Source organism: Zeus faber (genome assembly GCF_960531495.2).
Source record: "Zeus faber genome assembly, chromosome: 19".
Lineage (NCBI taxonomy): Eukaryota > Metazoa > Chordata > Actinopteri > Zeiformes > Zeidae > Zeus > Zeus faber.
In genome coordinates, this window is record NC_137206.1 from 3,585,850 (window position 1) to 3,612,702 (window position 26,853).

The 26,853-nt window shown below is 44.8% G+C and overlaps 4 protein-coding genes across 4 annotated transcripts in view; 2 read left to right on the forward strand and 2 right to left on the reverse strand.

Moving 5' to 3' along the window:
* Positions 1–6,153, forward strand: part of plxdc2b (plexin domain containing 2b) — a 90,511-nt gene extending 84,358 nt beyond the window's left edge. Inside the window, exons 12-14 of the mRNA XM_080020172.1 lie at positions 438–479; positions 2,518–2,678; positions 2,955–6,153. Of these exons, the coding sequence (XP_079876298.1) occupies positions 438–479; positions 2,518–2,678; positions 2,955–3,074 (323 nt within the window). The 3' untranslated portion in view covers positions 3,075–6,153. The remainder of the gene's footprint in view (positions 1–437; positions 480–2,517; positions 2,679–2,954) is intronic.
* A 1,269-nt stretch (positions 6,154–7,422) lies between these two features.
* Positions 7,423–12,198, reverse strand: gimap4 (GTPase IMAP family member 4). The gene is made up of 3 exons (XM_080019883.1): positions 12,078–12,198; positions 9,198–9,983; positions 7,423–8,356 (listed from the first exon to the last, which is right to left on the reverse strand). The coding sequence occupies exons 1-3, from the start codon at positions 12,112–12,114 to the stop codon at positions 8,352–8,354; spliced, it is 828 nt and encodes a 275-aa protein (XP_079876009.1). The 5' UTR covers positions 12,115–12,198; the 3' UTR covers positions 7,423–8,351.
* A 258-nt stretch (positions 12,199–12,456) lies between these two features.
* Positions 12,457–18,575, reverse strand: chmp4c (charged multivesicular body protein 4C). The gene is made up of 5 exons (XM_080020369.1): positions 18,333–18,575; positions 15,891–16,068; positions 15,150–15,258; positions 13,967–14,102; positions 12,457–12,902 (listed from the first exon to the last, which is right to left on the reverse strand). Exons 1-5 carry the CDS (start codon positions 18,550–18,552, stop codon positions 12,841–12,843), a joined length of 705 nt encoding a protein of 234 aa, XP_079876495.1. The 5' UTR covers positions 18,553–18,575; the 3' UTR covers positions 12,457–12,840.
* An 831-nt stretch (positions 18,576–19,406) lies between these two features.
* On the forward strand, positions 19,407–24,617 carry zfand1 (zinc finger, AN1-type domain 1; the record flags this gene model as incomplete). The annotated part of the gene is made up of 8 exons (XM_080019996.1): positions 19,407–19,461; positions 20,062–20,104; positions 20,214–20,253; positions 20,359–20,486; positions 20,841–20,932; positions 21,395–21,513; positions 21,615–21,770; positions 23,977–24,617. The coding sequence occupies 8 exons, from the start codon at positions 19,407–19,409 to the stop codon at positions 24,151–24,153; spliced, it is 810 nt and encodes a 269-aa protein (XP_079876122.1). The 3' UTR covers positions 24,154–24,617.
* Positions 24,618–26,853: the final 2,236 nt, after the last annotated feature.

Here is a 26,853-nt window from a genome sequence, read left to right on the forward strand (position 1 = left end):
TCTCTCTCTCAATTCAAATTCCATTTAAATTTGCTTTATTGGCAAACGTGGGCTCTTTTAATTATTGTATTAAAATGATGATCTTATGCATAACTCATCATGAAGGAAGGACAGTAAAACAACAATGAAATCATTACATTAAATTTGTAATAAGAACAATAATGGTGATAATAATAATAACAACAATAACAACAATAAGATCACTCTTTGTCTCTCAATGTCTCTCTCAATTAAATACAATTTAAACTGAATTCAAATAAAATTGATGAATTACTAAAACTTGTAAATAAACAACAACAACTGGTTATAACACAAATGATGACAATAACAACAATGATAATATATATACATATATATATATATATATATATATATATATTATATCTCTCTGTCTCTCTCTCGTCCCACTCCCTCCCTCTCTCTCTCCCTCTCCACAGATGACACTAAGATCGCTCTCCATCTTAAAGACGCAGGTGGAGGTGGGTTTCTGGCTATTTTTTTCCTCTCTCCCTCTGTCTCTCTCTCTCTGACTGGTTCGGACTCTTCAATTTGACGCTCATGGAAATGTCGTCCGTGTGCGTCGACGCCACCTGACGCACCTCCGTTCTGCTGACGTCCAATCAATAATCCAATCACTGATCATTGGCGTTACAGCGTCCACGTCCTTTAACATGAACAACGGCGAGCAACGGGTCAGGATAACACTATCCTAATTTATGATTATTAATTAGAGTGTTCATTTTGTTTGATCAGTTTTTCATTTCAGTGCTTATGTAATTAGAGTTGGATATTCATTTGGGTGTAAATGAGCCTGTTGCACTGATTCAGGGACAGTTTCACATCCCGTATATTCAAAGTAGTGTTTATCACAGTGATATATATATATATATATATATATATATATATATATATATATATATATATATATATATATATATGTGTGTGTGTATATGTATATTTATTTATTTATTTTTTAGAAAATACATTTACTTATTAATCCACAACGCCATCACAAAGAGAGTCATTTTTCCACACACCGTCTTGTGGCATCAAACTCCCCGACTTGGTTCAAGTCCACCCGGTTTCCACGTGAAACTTTGACGTCTTCCACTTCCTGCCCGAGAGACTTTAAAGCACAATCATCAGGACGCCCCAGTGATGGCGTCTCCATGAGCACATCGTCATGTCTCCAGTTTTGCTCCCCTCAGATCAGAGAAAAGCAAAGCAAACGATGAAGCACGCTCTTAATTCAGAAAGTGACATACTGACATACTGTACCAGTTTGTTTAGTCAAAAACATGATACTTCACAAAAGACTGGACGTTATACAATTCCCAACGTGGAAAACTCCCCAAAAATGTTGGAAAAAAAAGAAAGAGGAGCGTATCTACTCTATGAGTCGGTGGATTCGAGCAGATGGAGCCTGGATCCTCCTGGTCGTCATCTCACCGTGGGCCACGCAGCCGCTCCACTTCCGGTCTGGTTCCAAAGGAGCCGCCATTAAGCTACAGCCACAGTACGGGTCTTTTCAAGGCCGATTTTGCAACGATTTGAGGTCGGGTGGAGTCGTGGTGGTCCAGGGTGGTCCAGGGTGGTCCGGGGTGGTCCAGGGTGGTCCAGAGTGGTCCAGGGTGGTCCAGGGTGGTCCAGGGCGGTCCAGGGTGCTCCAGGGTGGTCTTGGTGGTTCAGGATGGTCTAGGATGGTCCAGGATGGTCCAGCGTGGTCTCGGTGGTCCAGGGTGGTCCGGGATGGTCCAGGGTGGTCCAGCCTGGTCTTGCTGGTCCAGGGTGGTCTTGCTGGTCCAGGGTCGTCCAGGATGGTCCAGATGGTCTGAAGAACTGGAACAAACAGGAAATTGACCAGTGATGATGACGTCAACACAACCTGGAACTGGTGTGGAACCATTAGAACTCCAGATTTTAAACCCCCGCCTGCCGACCTGTTCCAAAATGGACGATGTGTTGACGTCTACATGGTTCTAATTTGGGAGCTGAACAAACTCTGAGATGAAACAGCCTGAGTTGAGCCTTTTTCTCTGTTGTTGATTTTGGAACGGACGCGGCCTCATCCTGTTGTTTAGGACCCCGATGGAATAAAAAGATCGGGAGACACGTTTACAATCACAGCCCCAGATGCTGTGGTTCCTGTTTCCAGGATGCTGAAGAAAGAGGCGTAAAGCCGCCACAGCTGCTGTGATGCAACACAGAGGAGGCTCCGTTCCTGTTTTTAAAACACAAATGGTGAAAAAGTAGAAACTAGTTTGTGTTTGTTTGGTTTGGATTCCTGCTGAGGCACTGTACGAGGCCAGGGGGTGAGACAGGCAGGCAGATGGTGAGACAGGCGGGTGGGGGGGTAGGCACTGAGGGGGAGAGACAGACGGCCAGAAAACTCCTCCCGAGACTGAAGAGGGTCTTCTAGTGGCCCACAGAAGAACTGCAGATCTGTCTGTCTGCCTGTCTGTCTGTCTGTCTACAGTAGCTATCTATGTATCTATCTGTCTGTCTGTCTATCTGCAGCCCAGCCAGCAGAGAGTGCAGCAGAGAGGGCGACTCACCCTCTTCACACGGGCGTGATCCTGGGCGTCTTGCTGATCATGCTCATCATGGCCGCCGTGGTGCTGGTCACCCTCTACATCTACCACCACCCGACCTCCACCGCCAGCCTCTTCTTCATCGAGGTGCGGCTGATTGGTCCACACTGATAGACTCATACGCCTCCTCCCTCTCTCTCTCTCTCTCTCTCTCTCGTTCTCCCTCTTTCTCCCCCCCCCCTCTCTTTCTCTCTCCCTCTCTCACTCTCTCTTTCTCCCTCTCTCTCTCCCCCTCCCTCACTCTCTCTCTCCCTCTCTCCACATCTTGGCATTTTGAATGAAGATGTTTTTGGTTTAAAAAGTCTTCCTCGCTCCTTCCAGTTTATTGTTTTGTTTATTAAAAGGGGGCGGTTCTCCCCACAGAGGCGTCCCAGCCGCTGGCCCGCCATGAAGTTCCGCCGCGGGTCCGGCCATCCCGCCTACGCCGAGGTGGAGCCGGTGGGCCAGGAGAAGGAGGGCTTCATGGAGTCGGAGCAGTGCTGAGAGGGCCGAGCGGGGCGTCGCCATCCACCCAGCTCCACCCTCCCCTCCCCTCTCTGCACCCCCCCCCCCCCCACGCTCCTCCAACCTGAGCTCAGTGGACTGACTATGCCCCCCCCCACCCCCCCCCACCCCCGGGCGTCGTCCCGGAAAAAATAGTTTTTGAAGTTTTCAGCCTTTGAAGTGTTCTGACGGAGCTCCACCCTTCAGACCCGCTCCGCCTTCTCGAGCCCCCCGCTGTTTTCTCTGCTGTTCTGCTTCTGGATCGAACCACAGACCTCGTTCAGCCCATCAGGTCGTAGCCGACGTACAGGACCACAGACATGTTTCGACTGGGGGTAGATGCGAGTTTACCCAGAATCCCCGGCGATGCTTACGTCCACGGATAAGTCAACGTGGTTTGGGCCTTGACGCGCGAAGAGACCCTGGACCGGAACCTGGACCCGAACCTGGACCCGAACCTGGACCAGGCCCTGGAAGGTCCTCCAGTGTCCCTCAGACCATGGAATGTGTCCAAAAACCCTGAAAACTGACCCCAGTTCTGTGGAGACGGGCTCACCGGGGACAGCAGGGGGCGCTGCAGCGCGGCCGGAACGCGTGAGGCCGCTGTCCTGGCGGCGTGGAGGGCTGGAACGGGCTGGTTCTCCTGAGTTCAGCCTGGTGGATGTGGATCAGTTCCAAACTTTATATTTCCAGAATTTAAACAGATTATGCGAACAGAGATTTGGGTTCGATAGCCTTCATGAATCCATCAGGTTGATTCTTCTTACGTTTCTGCTTTTTCTTTGGTTTTGGTGTTTTTGGGCGGGGCGGGTCTCATTTTCCCCAGCAAGGCCTCGGTCACACCAGCTCGGCAATATTTCACCCTGGATTCGATCCATTTCCATGCAATCAGTGGAGTCGCTTCTTGAATGGAAGCAACGTCACGTGGTTTGATGAGTTGAACTCTCACACAAACATGGTGGCGTCAACCAATGGGAGAGCAGCGTGGGGCGTGGTCACCTCCGAGGGGGCGGTTCCATCGTGTCAGCCCGGACAATAAACGCAGCGTGGTTCGCAGGAAGTCGCGAGGCAGAAGGAAACCGTGGAAATGCAGTTTCTTGTTGGCAAGCGAGCTAGCATGCTAACCAGCGTTAGCACACAAATGGCCACGCCCCGGTGTGACCGCGGCCTGACGCAGCTTTCAGAACACAAGCTTTTATTTTCCAAACACGTGTATTATGTTTTTCATTTGACATGCGGTACTAATGCAGAATTACAAGACAGGCGCTTGTGTGTGGGTGAGTGTGTGTGTGTGACCGTGATTGTGTGTGAGTGTGCGTGTGAGTGTGCGTGTGTGTGTGTGTGTGTGTGTGTGTGTGTGTGTGTGTGTGTGTGTGTGCATGAGTGTAGAGTGTATGTGTGTGTGTGTGTGTGTGTGTGTGTGTGTGTGTGTGTGTGTGTGTGTGTGTGTGTGTGTGTTCAAGTTCAAGTGTGTGTGTGTGAGCATGTGGTTGTGCGTGTGCATGTGTGAGCATGTGAGTGTGTGTGTGTGTGTGTGTGTTTGTGTGAGTGTAGAGTGTGTGTGTGTGTGTGTGTGTGTGTGTGTGTGTGTGTGTGTGTGTGTGTGTGTGTGTGTGTGTGTGTATGTGCACGGGTGTGTGTGTGTGTGAGCGTGTGTGAGTGTTTTTGTTTGGGGTGTGTGTGTGTGTGTGTGTGTGTGTGTGTGTGTGTGTGTGTGTGTGTGTGGAGTGTGTGTGTGTTGGTTCCACCGCAGCTCGGCGGCCATGTTGGAGTGATGTACATAGTGATGCTTCGGACCGACAGGGAGCACTGTGCGGTTAGAAAACCTGTTTCTATTCTTTTCAGGGCGTGGCCTTGTTTCTCTACTTGGTTTTTTACTGGAATGTGAACATTGTTTTCTTTCAAACTGATTCCTTGTTGGATATTATTTCTAGACACACAAAGTCTCACAGCTATGATTGTAGATTCATTTCAGAGACGTTCCCGGTTTCCCACAACTCTCCCGAAAGATAAATGTTTAAAAGTGCAATATGACACCGACGCCGTGCTCCGTGTGAAGACGCTGTCTCACCTCCGGGAATCGCTGACCTTCTGTTTTCCAACTCAGACCTTGTTCAAACATCACTTTCCGTGGTTTCTAACTGTTCTGCCCAGAAAAGCTCAGACGGCGGCCGCAGCTGTTGCTTCTCGCGCTGCTTCCGTTCATTCCAACGGAGCAAAAACAAAAACATCACGGTCACATCACACCCGTCTGAGCGTCTTTGTTATTACAACGTGTTTTTAATAACAGTGTTATTACATTAACATCACGGAACCAACATGCTACTGCAGGTTGTCAGCAGGAAGCCACACACCTCCATGTTTCTAGTCTCTCACCTTAGCAGGAATGTAGCCAAAAGAGTTAATAAAACAAAATTCACGAAACCCTGTGCGACCGTCTCCCTCGGTCTCGGCAGTTCCCTGTTTTCCAGAAACCGCGTTTAACGTTTGCCCCGTTGGAACGCACCAGAGTGGGGCGTTCCCCAGCGGTCGAGCGACGTTCCCCAGCGGTCGAGCGGCATTCCGCACGTTGCGCGGCGACAGTTTCAAACGACGGAGGCAACATTTTGATGAAGCCGGGAGTTTCAAAATGTCAAAGCTGTTCAAGTCATCACATCCAAACCAAAGACGGGGCCAGTTTCATTCACGCCGTGCACCTGGCGCTCAGAGTCACGTCCCCCGGAAGTCCTCCCATCCCATCGGCCTCTACACTGAATCCCACGGCGGACGGGACTCTCACATCCCAAAATATGTGGGAGAAAACGGGGGAGTTCCGCCGACGGGCTCTCCAGAACAACAGTAGTTTGCTCAGCTGGACATTTATCACTGAAATGAATGAGAGGAATCTGAAAGTTTCCTCTTTGATGTTTGGGAAGAGACACATTCATAAAAATTGATTTATCAACACGTTGGTGACGTCATACTTTCAGTCTGAAACTCAGTTCTAACCCTGCGTTGCCAGTTTGCCAGTAGCTTCCGGGTCGTAGCGCCGGACATTTGCCGCAAAGGTCAAATTTCAATGCATTTGAACCCGCCGCACTGCAGCGGGGCGGGGCGGGGCTTACTGGGGCGGGGCGGGGCTTACTGGGGCGGGGCTTACTAGGGCGGGGCTTACTGGGGCGGGGGCTGATCACATGACGAATCCGAGTCTCAAACAGGAATGAACGAGACTTCCAGCGACTCGTGGTCGTTTGCAGGATTCAGTGTAAAGCCGACTTCATCATTTCTCCGCTAGCGCCCGTGGCTCCTCCACGGAAACGCTCCTTGACTTGGCTTTCATCTGACTCAAGGCGCGACTGCGGGCGGGCGGAGCGCCACGCCCTGGTGTTCTCTCCAGAGGGAGGCCTGGAGACCTGGAGGTTTGGAGGCCTGGAGGTTTGGAGGCCTGGAGGCCTAGAGGCCTGGAGGGGGTTTCCTCCTGATTCCGTCACTTCTTCACTCGTCCGACGTCGAGTCAAATCACAGTCACGTCACCGTCCTTTCTGTAACGACTGTTGCTTTGATTACGTTTTAAATAAAGAATGTTCTTTAAACATGGATGTGTGTGAACTGTCCGAGTGGAGGCCTCTCTCTCCCCCACCCCCCCCCCCCCTCTCTATCTCTCACTGCCCCCACCCTCTCTCTCTCCCTCCCTCTCTCTCTCTCTCTCTTCCTCCCTGGGCAGATTAGGACTTTGACTGAATTCCCGAAGTCTCCGCAGACTTGTTCTTGTTCTTCTTCTTCTTCTTCTTCCTCAGATCGGACGGTGAAATACGATTTAACCCTTTCCATCCCAAGGCTAAATGAAGGTGTGTCATGTTTATCAAGTTTTCTCATTGGTCATATGTAGATTTTTGAGTGTAGTGACAAGTGGCCGTGTACAGAACGAGCCTCGAGCTGAACCCGCCAGACCATAATAATTATTCATCTGCGATCAGGTAGAATGGCACTCGGCCCCAGTGAGGAGGAGGAGGGGGAGGAGGAGGAGGAGGAGGAGGAGGAGGAGGAGGAGGAGGAGGAGGAGGAGGAGGAGGAGGAGGAGGAGGAGGAGGAGGAGAAGAGAGATGGAGCCCAGAGCTGCCACCACACTGCCCCCTAGTGGAGCAAGCGCCTCAAAGCGAGTCCCAGGCGTTCAAACTGGTGGTTTCAGAAACGTCACATGACATCGTATGTCGAACACAGCGTTTGGACAGAGCTACTGATGCTCATGTCGTTATTAAATATTTATCCTCAGTTTTAACATGAAGTACGAGCGCTGTGTGCAGACACACATGGAAGTGTTTTCTCCCGGATTCGCATTTGTCTTCAACTCAGAACAGAACGACCAGAGTTAAATCAAAATATACATTTTATTCACATACGACAGAAAACAGAGGAGAGACAGGTGGAGGTTGTAGGCTGGGGTGGAGGTCAGCGGGTCAGCAGTGTCTCCATCACAAACCAATAAGAAGTAACAGGATCCTCAACACACATAGAAACCCGGAAATATTCTTTTATTTTTACCTTGTTCTCGGGTGTTTCCACTTCAGCATCCCCACACAGCGAGTCGTGATGTCACAATCACCTTCAAAACAAACTTTGACATCATTCTGCTCCAGGACGGCGTTTGATAGTGTTGGAATCGCGAAATATGAATGACTAAATAACAGCCGGCGATGCAGTGACAGCTGAACCCGCTGAACTCTGCTGCTCTCTGGACTCTCATGGTGAGGCCGAGCGTCGACGTTTCAGCGTGAATACCCACGATGCATTTCTCCCGCTGACGGGCTGGGAGGTCAGAGGTCACTTGGTGGAAATATGGCTTCAACTCGAGAGTCTTTTCAACATATGAAACAAATTTTAATTTTTTCTTTTTCATGAAAACCGGCGGCGAGTCGAAGTGCCGTTGAGCAAGGCAGTGAACCCCAAACTGCTCCGTCCTTGAAATTCCCCACAGAGTTCAACAAAGACTTTGTTTGGTCACAAAACGTGTTTTTTTTTCGTTCGTTTTTTTTTGGAACCAGCATCCAATCAGAAATGTCCCAAAATTCATTTCTAAATTTAAAACTTTGCATGATATCAATAGTGAATGTGTCTGGTACAACAAACCGAAAGATAAAATGGCGTCAAAGCGACCGCACAACACAACGTCCAGAACCAACTGTACAAACAAATAAATATTCAGATTCATAATTTTCGGATTCATAATATTCAGATTCATATTCGTGTCGAGGAGTTTGAGGAGGATCCCGGGGTCGACGCTCCATCAGCCGCCGCCCGTTAATCTGAAATAAAACACGAGGTCAGTTGAGTTGAGATAAGTTATGATTATTATTAAAGTATAAATTTATCTGTGGATTAGCCCATCAACGAATCAATGAATCTGTTATTAATCAAATCCAGTGAAACAAGGTTCAACTTAAAGAAACGACTTAAAAAGTAAAAAATGTGAACTTTTCATTCTATAGTATGAAAAACGAGCGGTCAAATTGTACAAATGTAATTTTATCATTTTATTATGATGGATCTAATTATATTTGATATTATTATTTATTTTATTATTATTATTTATATTATTATTTTATATTATTCTTATATATAATTTATTTTATCAGTATTATTATTTATATTATTATTCTATAGGGGTTAGGATTAACCCAAACCCTTAATACAAAATAAATATCTAAGAACATTTCGTTATTAATATTAATATCTTGAGCATCGATTTGAACATCGAGAAAACAGTCTGAAGTTCAGAAAACGGCATCACTTCACTAACGCATCACCATGGTTACCAGAACCAGGACTGGTCTCACATCTCTGTATTGATAATATATTAATATAATATCAATAAAATATCATGTTAATATAATATTAATATATTATTATATATTATAATATATTGTAATATTATATTATCGGAAAATGTCTTACCTCCTGTGTTTCAGTGGTTTAGAGTTCCCTGATAATATATAAAATGATTTCATATAATATTATAGAATAGTAATATTATATGATATTAATATGATATGATATTGATATCATATTAATATAATATAATGTAAATATTATATCATATTATATTTATATTAAAGAATATCTATTAAGTCTTATCTGGACACTCACTGCCGGCCGGCTCCACCTCCAGGGACATGCTGAGCCTCGGGGCCGAGTTTTGCTTGGGGCGGGCCCCCAGCTCCCTCGCCTCCTGGGCCTGGTTCTGATTTTTGTCCAGAGGCCTCCTGGCCTCGCCCCTCTCCTCCGGCTCCTTCTTCTCCTCGGGGCAGTAGCACCCTCCCTCCTCCGCCACCAGCCGCTCCACCCGCTCCATCAGCCGGCCGAGCTGCGGGTGCTGCCCGAACACACAGTTGTCGATGACGAAGTACCTGTTCCTGCAGCGCTGCAGCAACCCCTGCAGGGCGTGGCCCTCCCTGCGGATCCACCGCTCCACGGAGATGGTCCTCAGGACCTCCGCCCAGGTGAACACCACCAGGATGTGGTGCCAGACGCGCTCCCCCAGCAGGCCCACGTGTTCCTCCACACGGGCCCGGTCCCCGTCAGTGAACATGCCCACGGGGATGACGAGCAGGAAGGCGTGGGGCCCCGGCGGGCACATTGCTGGGCCCCGCAGCATCTCCTGCCGGTAGGAGGCGGGCGTGGTCTGCGAAGAGAACCAGCCGGGCGTGTCCACCACCGTCACCTGCCGGCCATCCACCTCCGTCTGCCGCTTGACGCTGAACTCTGCGGCGCGCTCCAGGTGGAAGTCCTCGCGGCCCAGGATGGTGTTCCCCGTCAGGCTCTTCCCCGGCCACCTCCACCCCAGCAGCACCAGCCGCAGCTCGGGCAGGCGGTTGGCCACCCGCGCCGCCGCTGCCGCCACCTTCAGCTGCTCCTCCGCGTCAGGCAGGTTCGCTGGGAAACAGTACGGATCTTTTTTAATGGTAATGTTAAGGATGGTAAGGATGACCCTTCCAAAGCATATTGCCTTATTTGGTGTTCTGATGATGGTGGGGGAGTCTCACAGGCCACGCCCCTGGGCGGCGACCACAATGTCCGCCCCGGTTTCCCGATCTTTCCCAGGAATCTAAACACAAACGTTCCTGTTGAAACCGGCTGAGCAGTCTTATGAATCCTCGGCAGCACCTGCATCCGATATGTTCCTCCACTGATTTATTCGGGTTTTTGCCTTTTATTTGTCACCCGTCTGTATGTCCTGGTACCAGAATCGATTCAATAGTAGATAGTACAACTTGAGTTGCGCGATCGATATAATATCAATATTATATCAATATCCTGATAAGAGACTAGGTCTGGTCTGGGATCCTGTTTCTGGTAACCATGGTGATGCAGTTAAATGTCCCAAAGGAGCATTACAGGAAAATAATCTATTACAGTAGAGTCAATTCAGTTTTCTGAACTTAATAGAATGTTCATAATATCCATATTACTGATGATTGGGTCCAGACTAATTCCAGTGTTTACGTATCTTATGAGAGCACCGGTACTCATCCTCCAAAGTAGCATCAAATGATCCATATCGAGGTATTCGTCTTAAAATATTATGAAGTTTAATTTAATCAACATGGCCCAGCCCCAGCTGTCACAGGTAGAACAAACTAACTGAGGTTACGCAGAGTGAGGAATAAAACAGTTTGGTGCAATAGTACTGCGTGTACACAGCCAGGTACTACGGATGAAACCGTTTTCATTCATATAATCTTGTGACATCATTGACATCCTCCATGTGCAAATACACAGAATAAATACACAGAGTGAGAGTACGGAGCAGCACCGTAACCACCACAAAACTACTGGGGATTCAATGTCACAGATTATTGGGATTTAAAATGTTGTGTAAGTTGTAAAAAAAAAATAATAATAATGATATATATATATATATACACCTTCTGTATTTCACAAGAATAGATAGATGCATAGACAGACAGATAGATAGATAGATAGATAGATAGATAGATAGATAGATAATATAATAATACAAATATAAAAAATAAAGTGATAATATACAAACAACTGAGGGTCACTTAAAAAAACATCCATTTTACAGTACAGCTAAGGATAGAAGACAGGGAATGTACAGTAAACAACAACAATCGATCAAACTATGAAGCTGAGATAAACAATAAGAAATACAAGTGTCTATTTCAATAACCTACTGAAAGTCAACGAGTCTAAACCCCTTAATCAACCACAACAATAAAGTCATCCTAGAAATCAACAATAAGCAAGAAGAAAAAGCAAAATACTGTCGACTCAACACAGGAACATAAACATTCAGTTACAGTTGATTTTCCAAAACTAATTCATATGCTTTTTACTGCAACATATCAAATATGTGTACTTTTTACTTTACTTTATTAGTTCCTCTAGTTGTGAAAACAACAACAATCTGTGTTTATATTGAGAACCGTTTCAACTGACTGACTACACCTGTATTATTTTAATATTTTAATATGTATTATATTAAGGTTAATCAAAAGACTCAGTACTTCATGAAGTATCACACTAGAGACCACAAGTACTCTCACTTTTAATACTTTAGTACTTTTAGGGAGAAAGTACTTCTTCAAACCCTGTTCATTTTAAATGATCGTGATCAGATGTAAACATTCGAATATCACTCAATCAGGGCTGTTATTGATCTTTTAGTTGACAGTAAACACTGAGCAGCTCTGCAGCTTCTTCTGGTAGTTGGCACAGTTATAACGTTAGGTGGATTATTAAGATTAATAGTGATCCACATTAATCCAAATTGATCCATATGAATTCATATGAATTCGTATTAATTCATATCAATTCATATCAATTAATATTAATTAATATTAATCCATAATCCATATTGATCCATATTAATCCATATTGATCCATATTAATCGGTCTGACACAGTGACCCAGTAAACAGGAACTTGTCGTGTCACAACGAGGTCATAAAACGGGAGATAAAGATCATTAAAAAGTTCAATGATATGTATTAAATTGAACACTCACCCTTCGGCGGCTGCTTTGTCCTGGTTTCCACGCTCATTGTTTATCTTTTATCTTGTAGTTTTAATGGAGTTTCCTTGGAAACTTTACTTCCTGCTTCGCTCTTCAGGGGGCGGGGCTAAGGAGGACAAGGGAAGAGTGACGTAATACGCCCCGCCCACACCCGGAACTGGGTGAATTTAACTCAAATCTTACAAATAAATTGTTTTGATAAATACTATGAATATATCCTTGAAGAGACTCTTGTTTTATGTGTTTTATTGTTTATATGCTTAATTTAACACATGAAATGAGTCCTTCATGTGGATCTGTTGTTCATGTGATAAATAACACACTTGACACCTGTTGCTCCTCATTAAACCGTTTATTATTTGATGACGTCATGTTAAAATATGTACAAAACAATGCGACACGTTCCTTCACTTCACAACCGGAAAGATGAGGAATAAACAGGGAATAGAAAACTTCACTGTCCCGTTAAAACGACTTCATATAAAAGATCCCAAAACATGAATGTCTGTGTGTGTGTGTGTGTGTGTGTGTGTGTGTGTGTGTGTGTGTGTGTGCGCGCGTATATAAGTGTGTGTGTGTGTGCATAAGTGCACGTGTATAAGAGTGTGTATGTGTGTATAAATACATATATTCAAGAGATTCAAGAGTGAGTGTGTATATTTGTTTGTGTATATGTATGTACTGTAAATGTGTGTGTATATGTGTAGTGTACGTGTGTGTGTGTGTGTGTGTGTGTGTGTGTGTGTGTGTGTGTTCAGGTGGCCCAGGCAGTGAGCATCTCCATGTCGTCCTCGTCTTCAACCTTCTTGGTGGACTCTGTAGAAACACAAACAGAGTGTCAGAGGTGATTTTCTTTTTTTTCCCCCTGGTGTTTCAAAGGCATCTCAGAGTTTGATTCCAGCTGCTGCAGCGTTTGCTCAAGGGCAGGAGGCCACGCCCGCTGCCTTGGAACGGAGGAGGGGTTTGTCATGGCGCCTTTTGACTGAAGCACGAGGAAAAAAAAGATTCAGACTTTGAAAAAAATACAAATAAAAAAATAGAATAAAAATAATCAAATAAAAAGTGAAGTCAAAACAAAACACTGAATAAATATGGTGAAATATTACAAATAGCCCAAAAATACAAAACAGAAATAGATATAAAAACGACACAGAATGTACAAAGTGTGATACTATGCACAGAATAAACCGTCATGGGTGTATAGGGTATAAATTATAAATATCAATTATAACTATGTACTAACTAGTTTAACTACTTAACTTAACCACACACTTTGAAATTGACCCAGTGATTGTTTCTAGTAAACAATCACTGGGTCAATAAAAAAACGACATGTCAGCTGGAATTGGAAGCAGTCGTTTGTTTCAGAGTTCATTAAATACTAAAGTCAGGAACCAAAGAAACGTGAGTAAAGAGGTTTGAGTCAAGTTGTTTGAGTCAAGAGGTTTTCAGCAGCTTCAAATCGTTCACGTTTCCTTCCGCCCTCAGAGCCTCTAAATCAGGGGTCTCAAACCACAGGCCCGGGGGCCACATCCGGCCAGCGCCAGGATTGAACGGGGCCCGCTGCGTGGTGATAAGATATTGATAAATCTGGCCGGCGGAAAAAAAAAAGTAATGAATCCACACAAATGTACTTCATGCTTTTAAAATATAAAACTGAATTAAATGCATCATAAGAGAGATATTTCTACAGGATTAGGAGGAAGTTCACTCAGGCAGGATAAATAAAAAGAGGCAGGTCGGTTTTCCCTTCAGTTCAACACAGCCCCCCTAGGGGAACAGCCTGGTTGGTGGCCCCCAGGTCATTTCAGTCTGAGACCCCCGCCCTACATGAGGGTTCAAGCCCCTGTCTGTCCCCTGCAGCCTCCAGCGGTACTGACTGTGGGCGGAGGGCCGGGCGGAGGGCCGGGCGGCGGGCAGCCTGGAGGCCGGCACGCTGGGCAGACCCCCCATCCTCTTCATGTCCTCCTGCTGCTGCTCCTCCTCCAGCTCCGCCAGCTCCGCCAGCAGCTCGTCCTGACGGAGCAAACCACCAGCGCAACATCACATTGACGCCCCCCTCCGCTGTAGATCAAGCAGCGAGGGGGACAGAAACAGGGATGCATTCCCGGGGCCCGGCCACTTGGGGGAGCTCGTCTGCCCCGTTCAGGTCTACCCTCCATCAGATTCTGTTTATTCCTCCGGGAACATTGACATAAGCTAGGAACTTGTTCTGGTGACGTTTGGTGCGTTTCACTTCAGTTGATAAGCATTAAAAAATAATAATAATAATAAAAAAAAAATAATAATAATAATAATAATAATAAAAATTATGTATATATATATATATATATATATATATATATATATATATATATATATATATATATATATATATATACACACACAAAACACACACACACCTTATCTGTATATACATAATTGCCTATCCCATATACATAAGCCTATTCCCTTTATCTATTCCATTTTATTCTATATATTTTTATTCTATTCTATAAGTATTCCACTTACTCTATTACATTTGAGGAATCAGTTGATCTAGTGGAAAGAAATTTCCTAGGACATATTGTGTGTTATCACCGGGTGCATTGCATTACATTTCACTGCATATATGTACGAATACACCTCTTGAATGAATGAATATATATATATATATATATATATATATATATATATATATATATATATATATATATATATATATATATATATATATATATATATATACACACTGTCCCACTATAATAATAATAATAATAATAATAATAATAATAATAATTTAATAAATAAAACCGAATTAAAAGTGAGGGAAAAATCTAATGAGAAATTGTGAAATATATTCAAATAGCCCCAAAAAAAATAATATATATCACACACACACACACACACACCCACACACCCACACACCCACACACCCACACACACACACGAGAAAAATGTAAAAAGTAAATGCAAAAAAATAAAAACTTCGTAACATCACAATAACCTACAAAGCAATTATTATAATAAATCACAATTATATCTATTGAATTGCTCGTCGGGTTGATTTAAAAAGGTTTGTACCTCATCGAAGACGTCGCCGAAGGGCTGAGAGATGGCGTCGGAAATCTCCTTGGCAACGTCCTGCTGCTCCGTGATCTCCTGCATCAGGGAGTCGATGTTGTCCAGGTCCCTGTGACGGGGAAACCACGCCCTTTACTCCATCAACCTCCACCTTGTCCTGCCATCACTCTGAACCACCAATACATCCACAAGGACGGGACCCGGTCATTGAGAAAGTCTGCACGCTCCTCTGCAACGTCTCAGACGCCTGGTGTGACATCACACTGGATCAAACGTCAGTTTTGGATCCATATCTTTAAAATTCCTCTAAACCAGTGTTATTCAAACTCTGGGGAGCGCCCCCTAGTGGAGACACGGATGAATTGCAACGGGCCACAAAAAAAAAAAGAAAAAAAAAATTATTAAAAAAAAAAATCTTTAATCTATAACATATAATTTAAGCACCAATTTCACGCGGCCAATTACATATTATGAAATATGTTCAGTTAAAGTTTCTAAATATAATAGGATAATGGTTCATGTTAAAAATAATACAATTTGATTAATTTTCATGATTATTTTCTCATTAGTCGTGCACCTTTCTGCCCCGTTATCCTGGGAAGAGGCAATAAAAGCCACAAATGAATGTGACGCTCGACCCGGTTCAATAATAAATAAACAACAAACAAACAAATAAAAACGACATCGTTTTGCATATGACACAGGGGGTTGGGTTGGTAGGATTCTCTACGGGACACTTGCATCTTCTGGTGGATCCCCTTGATGGCCTTGGCGGCGAAGCCCATGTTCTTCAGGACCTCGGTGTTGGTGTTGGCGTTCTCCAGCGCCTCCCGCTGGAACTCGATGGTGGACAGCGTCCCGTCGATCTGGGTCAGCTGCTGCTCGTAGCGCTTCTTCCTCTTAAGGGCCTGCAGGGCGGCTGGGGGTCCGGGGGTCAGGGTCATGATGGAGAACAGACACTATGAGGGGTACGGCGGAAAGTACAGGAAGGACGGAAATACTAGGAGCAGATACAGAGGGAGGTCGCTGCTAGATCCTGGACATTCTGAGTTTCACAAACCAAAGTGTTGCTGCTTTTAACCTCTACACCGTGTTTCCTAATACCAGTGGTGGAAAGTACTCAAGAACAGTACTCAAGTACATTTTTCAAATTTTGCTCTACTATTTGCTCTACTCTGGACGTGACATTAACTTTTAGAGTTAGTTGCCAAATGGGCAACCATGCATCAGCTGTCGGTTGCCGTGGTTGAAAATGGTTGCCGAATTTCAATAATTTAACATTTGAGTGAGATCAATATATAAATCGACAGATTTAGATCAGAGGCAGAGGTATATCGTGCTGGTTGACAGTGAGACCACCAGACCGCACAACATGGCTGACAGTGGTCCAAACCTGGTTGCCGAGGGCAACTGAGAAACCATTGTTATTGAGCCATGTTTATTGAAATCACAACCAAATCAGGATTTATATTTATATAAATCAAAAGCTTCCACTAAATACTATACTAAATACTACTAAATATTATCCAATCATATGACACAATACCAATGAAAAAAGTAGTTGAACCCTCAACAGACGGGTGTTTAGGGTTAGGGTATGTGAAGGTTGTCTGACAGATGTCTCATTGTGAGTTTGACACCATTCCTCCAGAGCAACACACGGAGCAACACCCAGATCTGGGCGTTCACACACACACACACACACACACACACACCTGTTGTTCTATAGAGAAGAGTATTTCGGGCTTCGCTGAGAAACAACTGATTGAATGTGGCTGAGGAAGTTCTTCTACTTATTCTGTGGTTTCTTCTCATGTCATTTGTTATTTATAAGTCCTAGTGTTTCTGTTTTTGTTGTTTTATTTTATTGTATTTGTTCCTCAGAGTCGGTTCACCCCCCCAGGTTCCTTTACGTATACGAGGAGGTTACAGACCATAATAATAATTATAAAAAAGAAAACTGTGGAAAAAAAACAACAATAATATGAATGAGAATAAAATAAAATGAAGTAAAAAAATAAAATTAAAAATGCAGAAAAATACAAACATATACATATTTGTATGTAAGCGCACACTTACATACAAATATGTCAGTCCACATCACAGAGGACTTAACATGGACTGTTCACACAGACACTCTGGTGAGAAAGGCGAGGCAGCGTCTCTACCACCTCAGGCAGCTGAGGAAATTCCGGGTCTCGTGAGGATCCTCAAGTCCTTCTACTCTGGAGCAGTGGAGAGCATCCTGACAGGCAACATCACTGCCTGGTTTGGGAACTGTACTGCCCAGGACAGGCGGGCCCTGCAGAGGGTGGTGCGTTCAGCTGAACGTACCACTGGAACTACCCTCCCCCCCTTGCAGGAGTTATTCACCAGGAGGTGTAGTAGCAGAGCCCGTAGGATCATGAAGGATCCTCATCACCCCAACAACGGACTGTTTCAGCTGCTGCGTCAGGCAAGCGCCTCCGCAGTCACGCAGCGAGAACAGAGAGACTGAGACGGAGTTTCTTCCCTCAAGCCATCAGAACTGTCAACGCTGACCTCACCAGGGGTCCTAACTGAGCCATGCACTAGGCTCCACTACCTACTGTACTGTATGTAGCATACTGTACCGCATACTGTATCACTGTTCAGGGTTGTTGGTGATGCCGTATTGCTGCGCCGTACTGTTGTATACTGTGCTGTATTATCCCAAACACTACCTCACACTATTCACATTCACATGCCACTTTAATTCACATGCCACTTTAAATGCACATATCTGTATATACATAGGCATATTCCTTCTATCTATTCCATTTTATTTCAATTTATTTTTATTGTATTTTATTCTATATATTTTTTATCTTATTCTATAAGTATTCCACTTACTGTATTACGTTTTAGGAGTCAGTTAGTCGGTCTATTAGAAAGGAATTTTCTACTTTTTATTTTATTTTATTTTTGTATTTTTTCCTAGGACTTCTTGTGTGCTATCACCGGGTGCGTTGCATTACATTTCACTGCATATATGTATGGAAGTATGTATATGTATGTGACAAATAAAAATCTTGAATCTTGAATCTTGAATCACTCTCACACGTGCACATACACACGCGCGCGCACCCCCACCCCCACCCCCACTCACTCACCCACTCACTCACTCACCCACACCCACCCACACCCACTCACTCACTCACTCACCCCTCTTGTTCTTGGTTCCGTGCCTCTTGGCCACCTGGACCTCCTGCTGGATCTTCTGCTCCAGATACTCCTGCTTCTTGCTCAGCATCTCCTCGGTGCTCCGCAGCCGGTGGATGGCCTCCTGGGGAGAGGGCCCGGGGCCGGTGTGCTTGGACCGGGACCGGGAGGGGCCCCCGGAGCCCGAGGAGCCCCCCTTGAAAAACCTGGAGATCTTACTCATTGGGGGCCAGCTGAGGTGCGGCAGGGCCGAACGGAACCTGGACTGAACTCCGAGGCTGCACAGGAACTTCCTGCTCGACGGCTTTTCAGCTTCAATTCAAAAAGCTGGAGCCACGCCCTTCAGCCAAACACCTGAGTGACGTCACAACCCCAAACCTGAAACCTGAAACCCGGAGGGAGAAAAATCACAGAAGCGTGTTATTATTTACCCGCTACACAGAATGAATACGAGAAAAGCCCTGATTTCATTCTTTTGATTCATTTACTTATTTTACATTTTTGAATGTTATATTTTTTTGTTTTAATGACCTTGAAAATGTGTGAAATATACCAACGCCAACAAAGAAACATACAAAGTAAAAGTCTAAATTATGTAAGTAATTTGGGGGGGGTTGGTGAATGATTCGTAAAAAAACAACTAAAAAATGAAAATGAAAAATATGAATATGAAACATGATATAATATATGAGTCACATCAGTAAAATACATTCAAAGATCGATAAATCAACTAAATCATGAGTTAAATAAATCAGACGAAATAAAATACATGTATTGATCATTGTGAAATAACTTAATGCATAAATGACAAAAATCAACGTTACAGAGATATTCATGTGATTCACAAGAAATGTTTTATTTATTCAGATTTGTCTGTGTTTAAATGAATTGTCACATTTTTCTTACCTTTATCATATATATATATTATTATTATTATTATTATTATTATTATTATTATTATTATTATTATTATTATTATTATTATTATTATTATTATGTTGGCGTTCTGCCCGCGCCTGGGCGTCCTGACGTCATGGCGTTGCGTGGGGGCAGAGGTCGTGCTGACGTCAGAGCGTGATGGCGGAGCTGGAGGTGGGGAGGCGCTGTGAGACCGTGTCCTGTCAGCAGCAAGGTCCGTGCGGCGGCTCAACTCCACCCAACCGCACCTCTGGACACGACACACGCGTATGAGTGTGTGCGCGGTGTTTGTCTTGTGTTGCTCGTCTACGGGTTTAAACGTGTGGGTTTAAACGTGTGGTTAGCTTGCCGCTAGCCTAGCCGGGTTTTTTTTTTGGGTTTTTTTTTGCCTTCCAACTTTATTGGCTCAACGATAATAAATCAAGTAAATATTCCAAAAATAAATGTGCAATGAATGAACACGTCCGGTGAATAAACATACAATGCACAAATGCTGTTCAAAACAACGTGTCACCATGGAGCAATGAGGGTTTGAACAAACATAAAATACATCAACATGTGGACTCCTGACATGTTCAATGGTGTTGACATGCTGGACCCTACATGGTCCAAACAGGCTCTGTTTGCTCTGTTTCTTTTCCTCATAGCGTGAGAACTTTCATCTTTAATCTCTGATTCACAGAATGATCACAATGCGACAATGTTTTAATAGCGCAATACAGCACAACAATATATTTGTGCACCTGTCAGGTAGGATTAGGCCCTGGAAAACTGTTTACACACAGTCACGTTTTTGCTGCCGTTGTTCCTTCAGATTTCCTGCCGTTTGTGTGTGACTTCTGTCGCGGGGTTTTCTGGTAAGAGTTTAACACGTCAGCGTAGTCATTCTTGGTAATAAGAAATGGCTCAGAAGAAATTTAAATGTTGATGTTTCACCGTGAGCTAATCCGCCTTTTCTTATTACAGTGTTGAGCACAGAAGTAGGGAGTCCCATTCGTGTCCAGAGGTAGGCCGCTTGCTGCGTTGTCATTTAAAGTCCCTCGTGCTATTTTCTTCCTTTAAAAGGAAACAGGTCTGTTTTGTTGTGTATTAATGTGTCTTCTCTTCGCAGGTGCCTGTAAGGAGGGAGGTCCAGACGTCGGGCGGCAGCAAAAGTTTCCCCTGCTCGTTTCAGGACTGCAAAGGAAAAGAGTTGCTGCCGGTCACGTGTCCACACTGTGAAAAGCATTTCTGTTTGGCGTAGGTTCCCTCTCCCCTCAAGCTCTGTGCGCTGACCTTTGTGTATGTGGACTTTTTGATAAACGCCGAATGGTTCAATCTTCCGTTGTTTTTTGTCGGTCAAATAGCAGACATTATGTATGTATTGATGAATTCGGCCGCCACACATTCTGGTGAAGTGAAGCATAATCAAAGGCTTTGATTTCTTGCTCTTCAAGTTTTATCCACAATTAAACTTTGCTTTGCGATCCAGGTGGGACTCCGACCCACCATCCCCAGCTCCAGAGGCTGATGCCTTATCCATCACAACTATGATAAAGGATCAATGATTTCTGAAATTGCAGTGAAACCCTCTTTTATTCTTCTGCTTTGCAGTCATCGGCATCAAGATGATCACTGCTGTGAGAAGCTGGAGGCTCCGAAGCCTCGAATGGCTGCCACCAGAGAGCTTGTCCAGAATATTTTGGGTCGGTTAATTTTTTCTTTTAAATACAACTCATACATGTCTACTGCAGTCTTGGTTTAAAGTGCAGCTCAGCCAGACGCCGTGCATTGTTTTTGCCTTCCTTGTCCACACGAGGGAAGTGGCGAGTCAAACACGGCGGTTGATGTTCATGACTGGTTCGATGTTGTTATTGTCATAAACACAACAAAGCAGCGTTGCAGCAGATTGTTCTGGCTATGAAATTCTTGTACAGAGATCCATCCACAACATTGTACAAATTTTTTTTAATAGAAATTAAAAATCATACAGGCTAAAAACAAGACGCACGCAAAATATATAAATATATGTAAACTGAATAAAGAGATTATATTCACAAAACTCCGCAACATATACAGGATAAGGTCAAATGAAGACATTGCGGTAGAATGGAGATGAATATGAAAGTCTGTGCTGCTGTTTGTGTTTTTACCTTTCTCTGACCCAGAGTCAAAGACGGCGGCACCGAGTAAAGGACGCAGGGGAGCGAAGAACAGCGCCACAGCCGCGAAAGTTGCTTTAATGAAACTGAAGCTGCACGCCGCGGGGGACAAGGGGCTACCACAGGTGCCACCCCCCGCTCCAGACCCGTCACAACCGGCTTATTTTCTTTTGTTATATTTCAACGCAACAAAGTAATTTCCTCCGTGTTGTACTGTGCTCTCCAGACAGAGCGGACCTACCTCCAGGTTTATCTTCCCAAAGAGAGTAAAGATGGCAGCCAACCCATGTTCTTCAGCTCCAAGTGGAGCGTCGGGAAAGTGGTGGATTACGCTGCGTCTCTTGCCGGACTCAAAAACAACAACAACGTGCTGAACGCCAAGGTAACAGCTCATCTGCTTTAACTGTAGTTCATGGCTACTGTCCCTGGAAATCTCAGTGTTAGAGCTGTACACATTAAAATAAATCAACAATTCACCTTCTGATAAAAGTTGGAAATTGTGCATGTACAGTATGTATAACTATATATACACAAGAAAAGCAGTGACAGGTGAAGTAACATGGATCATCTGGTTCCAATGGCACCTGGCAAGGGGTGGGATATGTTATTATATATATACTGTTATATATTATATGTATAGTGTTATATATTATTATTATATATATAGTGTTATATATTATTATTATTATTATTATTATATACTGTTATTTATTATATATATGTATATATATCTACTGTTATATATTATTATTATGTATATACTGTTATATATATATATATATATATATATATATATATATATGATCCTTTTTGCTAGACATACAGTAGAGCTAAGGAGGAATCCATTGTTTAAGGCATTCAGAGTAAAGATGTTAAAGTCCTTGCGCTGTCGGTAAGGGATTCCACAGTGTCCAGTCAAGAATACGCGACATGCCTCATCATCATCATCTCATACTCAATTTGCTCGTTGTTATAGTACACAACCAGCGGAATCAAACTACCAACCCAGAGCAACCCTTGTGAGCATTTCACTGAGGTTTTCAAGCAGCACCTTCCTTCACCGGTGTTTGGTTGATTTCGGTGTGTGTGTGTGTGTGTGTGTGCGTGTGCATATGGCAGGATGCCTCCTATGTCCACAGACCTGTGGAGTGACAAGACAGGAGAAAGGCCCTTCTCAAATTAGATTCAGGTTAAATTCAGACTAGATTCAGATTAGAATTGGATTCAGATAGAAATTATATTAGAGTTCTGTTGGTACTGTTGGAAGAGCTCGCGTTTGTCGTTGTGATGACCGAGGAGAGAAGTCTGGGAACCCTGATCTAACGTCCAGAGACCCCATGAACCCAACCTGATCACATGTTTTTTTTAGCGCCTGTCTAATACATTATTAAAAAAAATAATATTATACAACAAACATCACCTGTATGTAAACAACAGCCACTTGGATTTCTGCACCTTAATGAAACGCTTTCCCCCAAAGGCTCCGGTGACAACAGGTGTTTAGACTGAGCAGCTCAGGTGTGTGACGCTGGAGAACCAGCTCCTCCTCCTCAGGAGCCACTTCCTGCGTCTGCTCCTCTTCAGTGACAATAGGGAGGTGCTCTGCGACCCAGGTGGGACTTGAACCCACAATCCCCAGCTCCGGAGGCTGATACCTTGTCCATTAGGCCACTGGGCCGTCTGCCGAGGAGCGACGGAGCCGGGTCTGGGCCGAGCGGGCGCGGCACGGGGAGGGAGAGGAACCAGGACGTGGATAAAACAGGGTTTTGATTATTACTGAGCTGCTCCAGAGACAAACAACAACACAATCATCTTCTAAACTCTAATTTATATTTTCAAGTTCATCTAAACTCCACTGTATGTTGCCAATCCTTCAGCTAATCCTCAGGATTATTGCACATCACCATTTGATTTTTCTGTTTGTTGTTATTATTTTATTGTTTTTATCGTCTATTTTGAAGAGATCTGCTGTGACACTGCAATATCCCTCTGGGGATCAATTAAGTGTCTGTCTATCTATCTATCTATCTATCTATCTATCTATCTATCTATCTATCTATCTGTCTATCTATCTATCTATCTATCTATCTATCTATCTGTCTATCTATCTATCTATCTGTCTATCTGTCTGTCTGTCTGTCTGGTCCAAGTCTCAACTCATTGTTCATTGGGCAGGTTGAGTCAAGTCCTGAAGGAAAGTCAAGTCACTTTATTTTTCCTGCAGTAAGACTCTTCATCTAGAGAAAAGAAAATAACAAGTAACTTTATGAAGGCTAATTTATTTCTTAATTCCTTCTCAATCAAATCAAACATCGCTTGTTTGACTACTGTTGAAACTGTTATTTATCTTTAATTTGAACTTTTCATAGAAAAGTTCATACAGACATACAGTATATTTTAAGGTCCAATAAAAATAGACATCAAATTGTAATTTTGCTGTGGACCCCCTTCAATTCCTTCCAGGACCCCTAAGGGGCCACAGATCGTAGTTAGGGAACCCCTGTATTCACTTCTAATCATCAGAATAATAAACAATGATGCACACAACAGTCAGTGTGACACCTCGCTGTGTGTCTGCCTCTGTGCAGAAGCTGCGGTTGTGCCACGCGCAGACAGGGGGCGCTCTGCGGATGGACGACACCCTGCTGTCGCTGCTCGCTCACCCAGAGACGCCCCTCTACAACGGGGGAGACGTGATCCTGGAATACCTCCCCAACGACGCCCCTGGCCTGGACGACGCCTCCTCCTACGCCCCGCAGACCTGAGGAGCAAGGTGCTGCTCCATTTAGATTCAGATTAGATCCGATTCACATGACATTCAGTTTCCATTATATTCAGATTAGATTCAGATTAGATTTCACTGAGATGCTGATTAGATTAGCTTCAGTTTAGACTAGATTCAGTTTAGATTCAGATTAGACTTGGATTCAGTATGGATCCAGATTAGATTTAGATTCAGATTAGATTTAGTTTAGATTCCGTTTTTTTTACATTCAGTTTAGATCCCAATTAGATTCTGTTTAGAATTAGATAAAATTCAGATTAGATTTTATTCAGATAGAATTCATATAAGAGAACTGTTGGTTCTGTTGGAAGAGCTCACGTTCCTCCACATGATGATGTGATGACAGAGGAAAGAAGTCTGGGAACCCCTGATCTAACATCCAGAGACAAAACTTTTTTTCATCATGTATTTTTAAGCGACCGTTGAATAAATTTATCAAATAATTTTGTCTGTGTTGGTTCAATTCTCAAGGTTAGAAAGCACAACTTGGACACTTTTAATTAACAGTTGCTTAGATTTCTGCACCTGTGTTTGACTTTGAAGAAACATGTTCCCCAAAAGAGCTGGACCCTTTGGGGTCCTGTGTTGACCTATGACCTCCAGCTGGGAGTCACTGCCTCCATTTGCTCCTCAAACTGAGGAGAGAACTGACCAACTGATTCTCCCATGTCCTGGACACCTGAGGAGAGGTGAGACAGGAACAAGGTGCTGCTCAGGTGTCATTTTGACTGTTTCCTCCTCTTCAGTGACAATAGAGAGCAACCCAGGTGGGACTTGAACCCACAATCCCCAGCTCCGAAGGCTGATACCTGGCACGGGGAGGGAGAGGAACCAGGACGTCAATAAAACACAGTGTTTTGACGACCCCGAGGCGTTCCCAGGCCAGCTGGGATATATAATCCCTCAAGCGGGTTCTGGGTCTACCCCATGATCTCCTGCCAGTTGGATGCGCCCTGAAAACCTCCACTGCCTGAACCACCTCAACTGGCTCCTTTCGACGCGAAAGAGCAGCGGCTCTACTCCAAGCTCCCTCCGGATGTCCGAGCTCCTCAGCCTATCTCGAAGGCTGAGCCCAGCCACCCTACAGAGGAAACTCATTTCGACCGCTTGTATTCACAATCTCGTTCTTTCGGTCACTACCCAGAGCTCATGACCATAGATAAGGGTTGGGACGTAGATGGACTGGTAAATTGAGAGCTTTGCCTTCCGGCTCAAGTCCCTCTTCACCACAACGGTCCGGTACAACGCCCGCATCACTGCTGACGCTGCACCGATCCGCCTGTCCATCTCACGCTCCATTTTCCCCTCACTCGTGAACAAGATCTCGAGATACTTGAACTCCTTCACTTGGGGCAGCAACTCGCTCCCAACCCGGAGGGAGCAATTCACCGTTTTCCGGCAGAGAACCATGGCCTCAGACTTGGAGGTACTGACTTTCATCCCGACCGCTTCACATTCGGCTGCAAACCGCCCCACTGCGTGCTGGAGGTCACAGTCTGATGAAGCCAACAAAACCACATCATCTGCCGAAAGCAGAGATCCAAACCAGACACTCTCCTCACCTCGGCTGTGCCTTGAGATCCTTTCCATGAATATCACAAACAGAATCGGGGACAAGGGGCAACCTTGGTGGAGTCCAACACCCCTATTACATTACATTTAGCAGATGCTTTTATCCAAAGCGACTTACAATTGTTCAAACACCGACGGACGCAGCCATCAGGAGCAATGAGGGGTTAAGTGTCCTGCTCAAGGACACTACAGCATGCTAGCAGGAAGAGCCTGGGATTGAACCAGCAACCTTTAGATTACTAGCTCTACCTCCTGAGCTACCACCCCCTATACCCCTATAATTGGACCACACCCTCCGGTCCCCCTTTTTAAAAATGGGAACCACCACCCCACAGGTACTGTACCTGACATCCACGCGACACTGAAGAGGCGTGTCAGCCAAGACAGCCCAACAATGACAGGAGCCTTCAGCATCTCAGGGCAAATCTCATCCACCCCTGGCGCCTTGCCCCCCAGGGAGCCTCAGCGACCTCTGCCAGGCATATGGACAAGACTTCCCCCGAGTCTTCAGACTCTGCCTTTTCCACGTGGCACAACTTGGACACTTTTAATTAAGAGTTGCTTAGATTTCTGCACCTGTGTTTGACTTTGAAGAAACATGTTCCCCCAAAGAGCTGGACCCTTTGGGGTCCTGTGTTGACCTATGACCTCCAGCTGGGAGTCACTGCTTCCATTTGCTCCTCAAACTGAGGAGAGAACTGACCAACTGATTCTCCCATGTCCTGGACACCTGAGGAGAGGTGAGACAGGAACAAGGTGCTGCTCAGGTGTCATTTTGACTCTGTTTCCTCCTCTTCAGTGACAATAGAGAGCAACCCAGGTGGGACTTGAACCCACAATCCCCAGCTCAGAAGGCTGATACCTTATCCATTTGGCCACTGGGCCTCCTGATGAGGGTTGCTGGAGCAAGGTCTCGTCCGAGTGGGCGTGGCACGGGGAGGGAGAGGAACCAGGACGTCAATAAAACACAGTGTTTTGACGACCCCGAGGCGTTCCCAGGCCAGCTGGGATATACAGTCCTTCAGGCGGGTTCTGGGTCTACCCTGTGGTCTCCTGCCAGTTGGACGCGCCCTGAAAACCTCCAAAGGAAGGTGCCCAGGAGGCATCC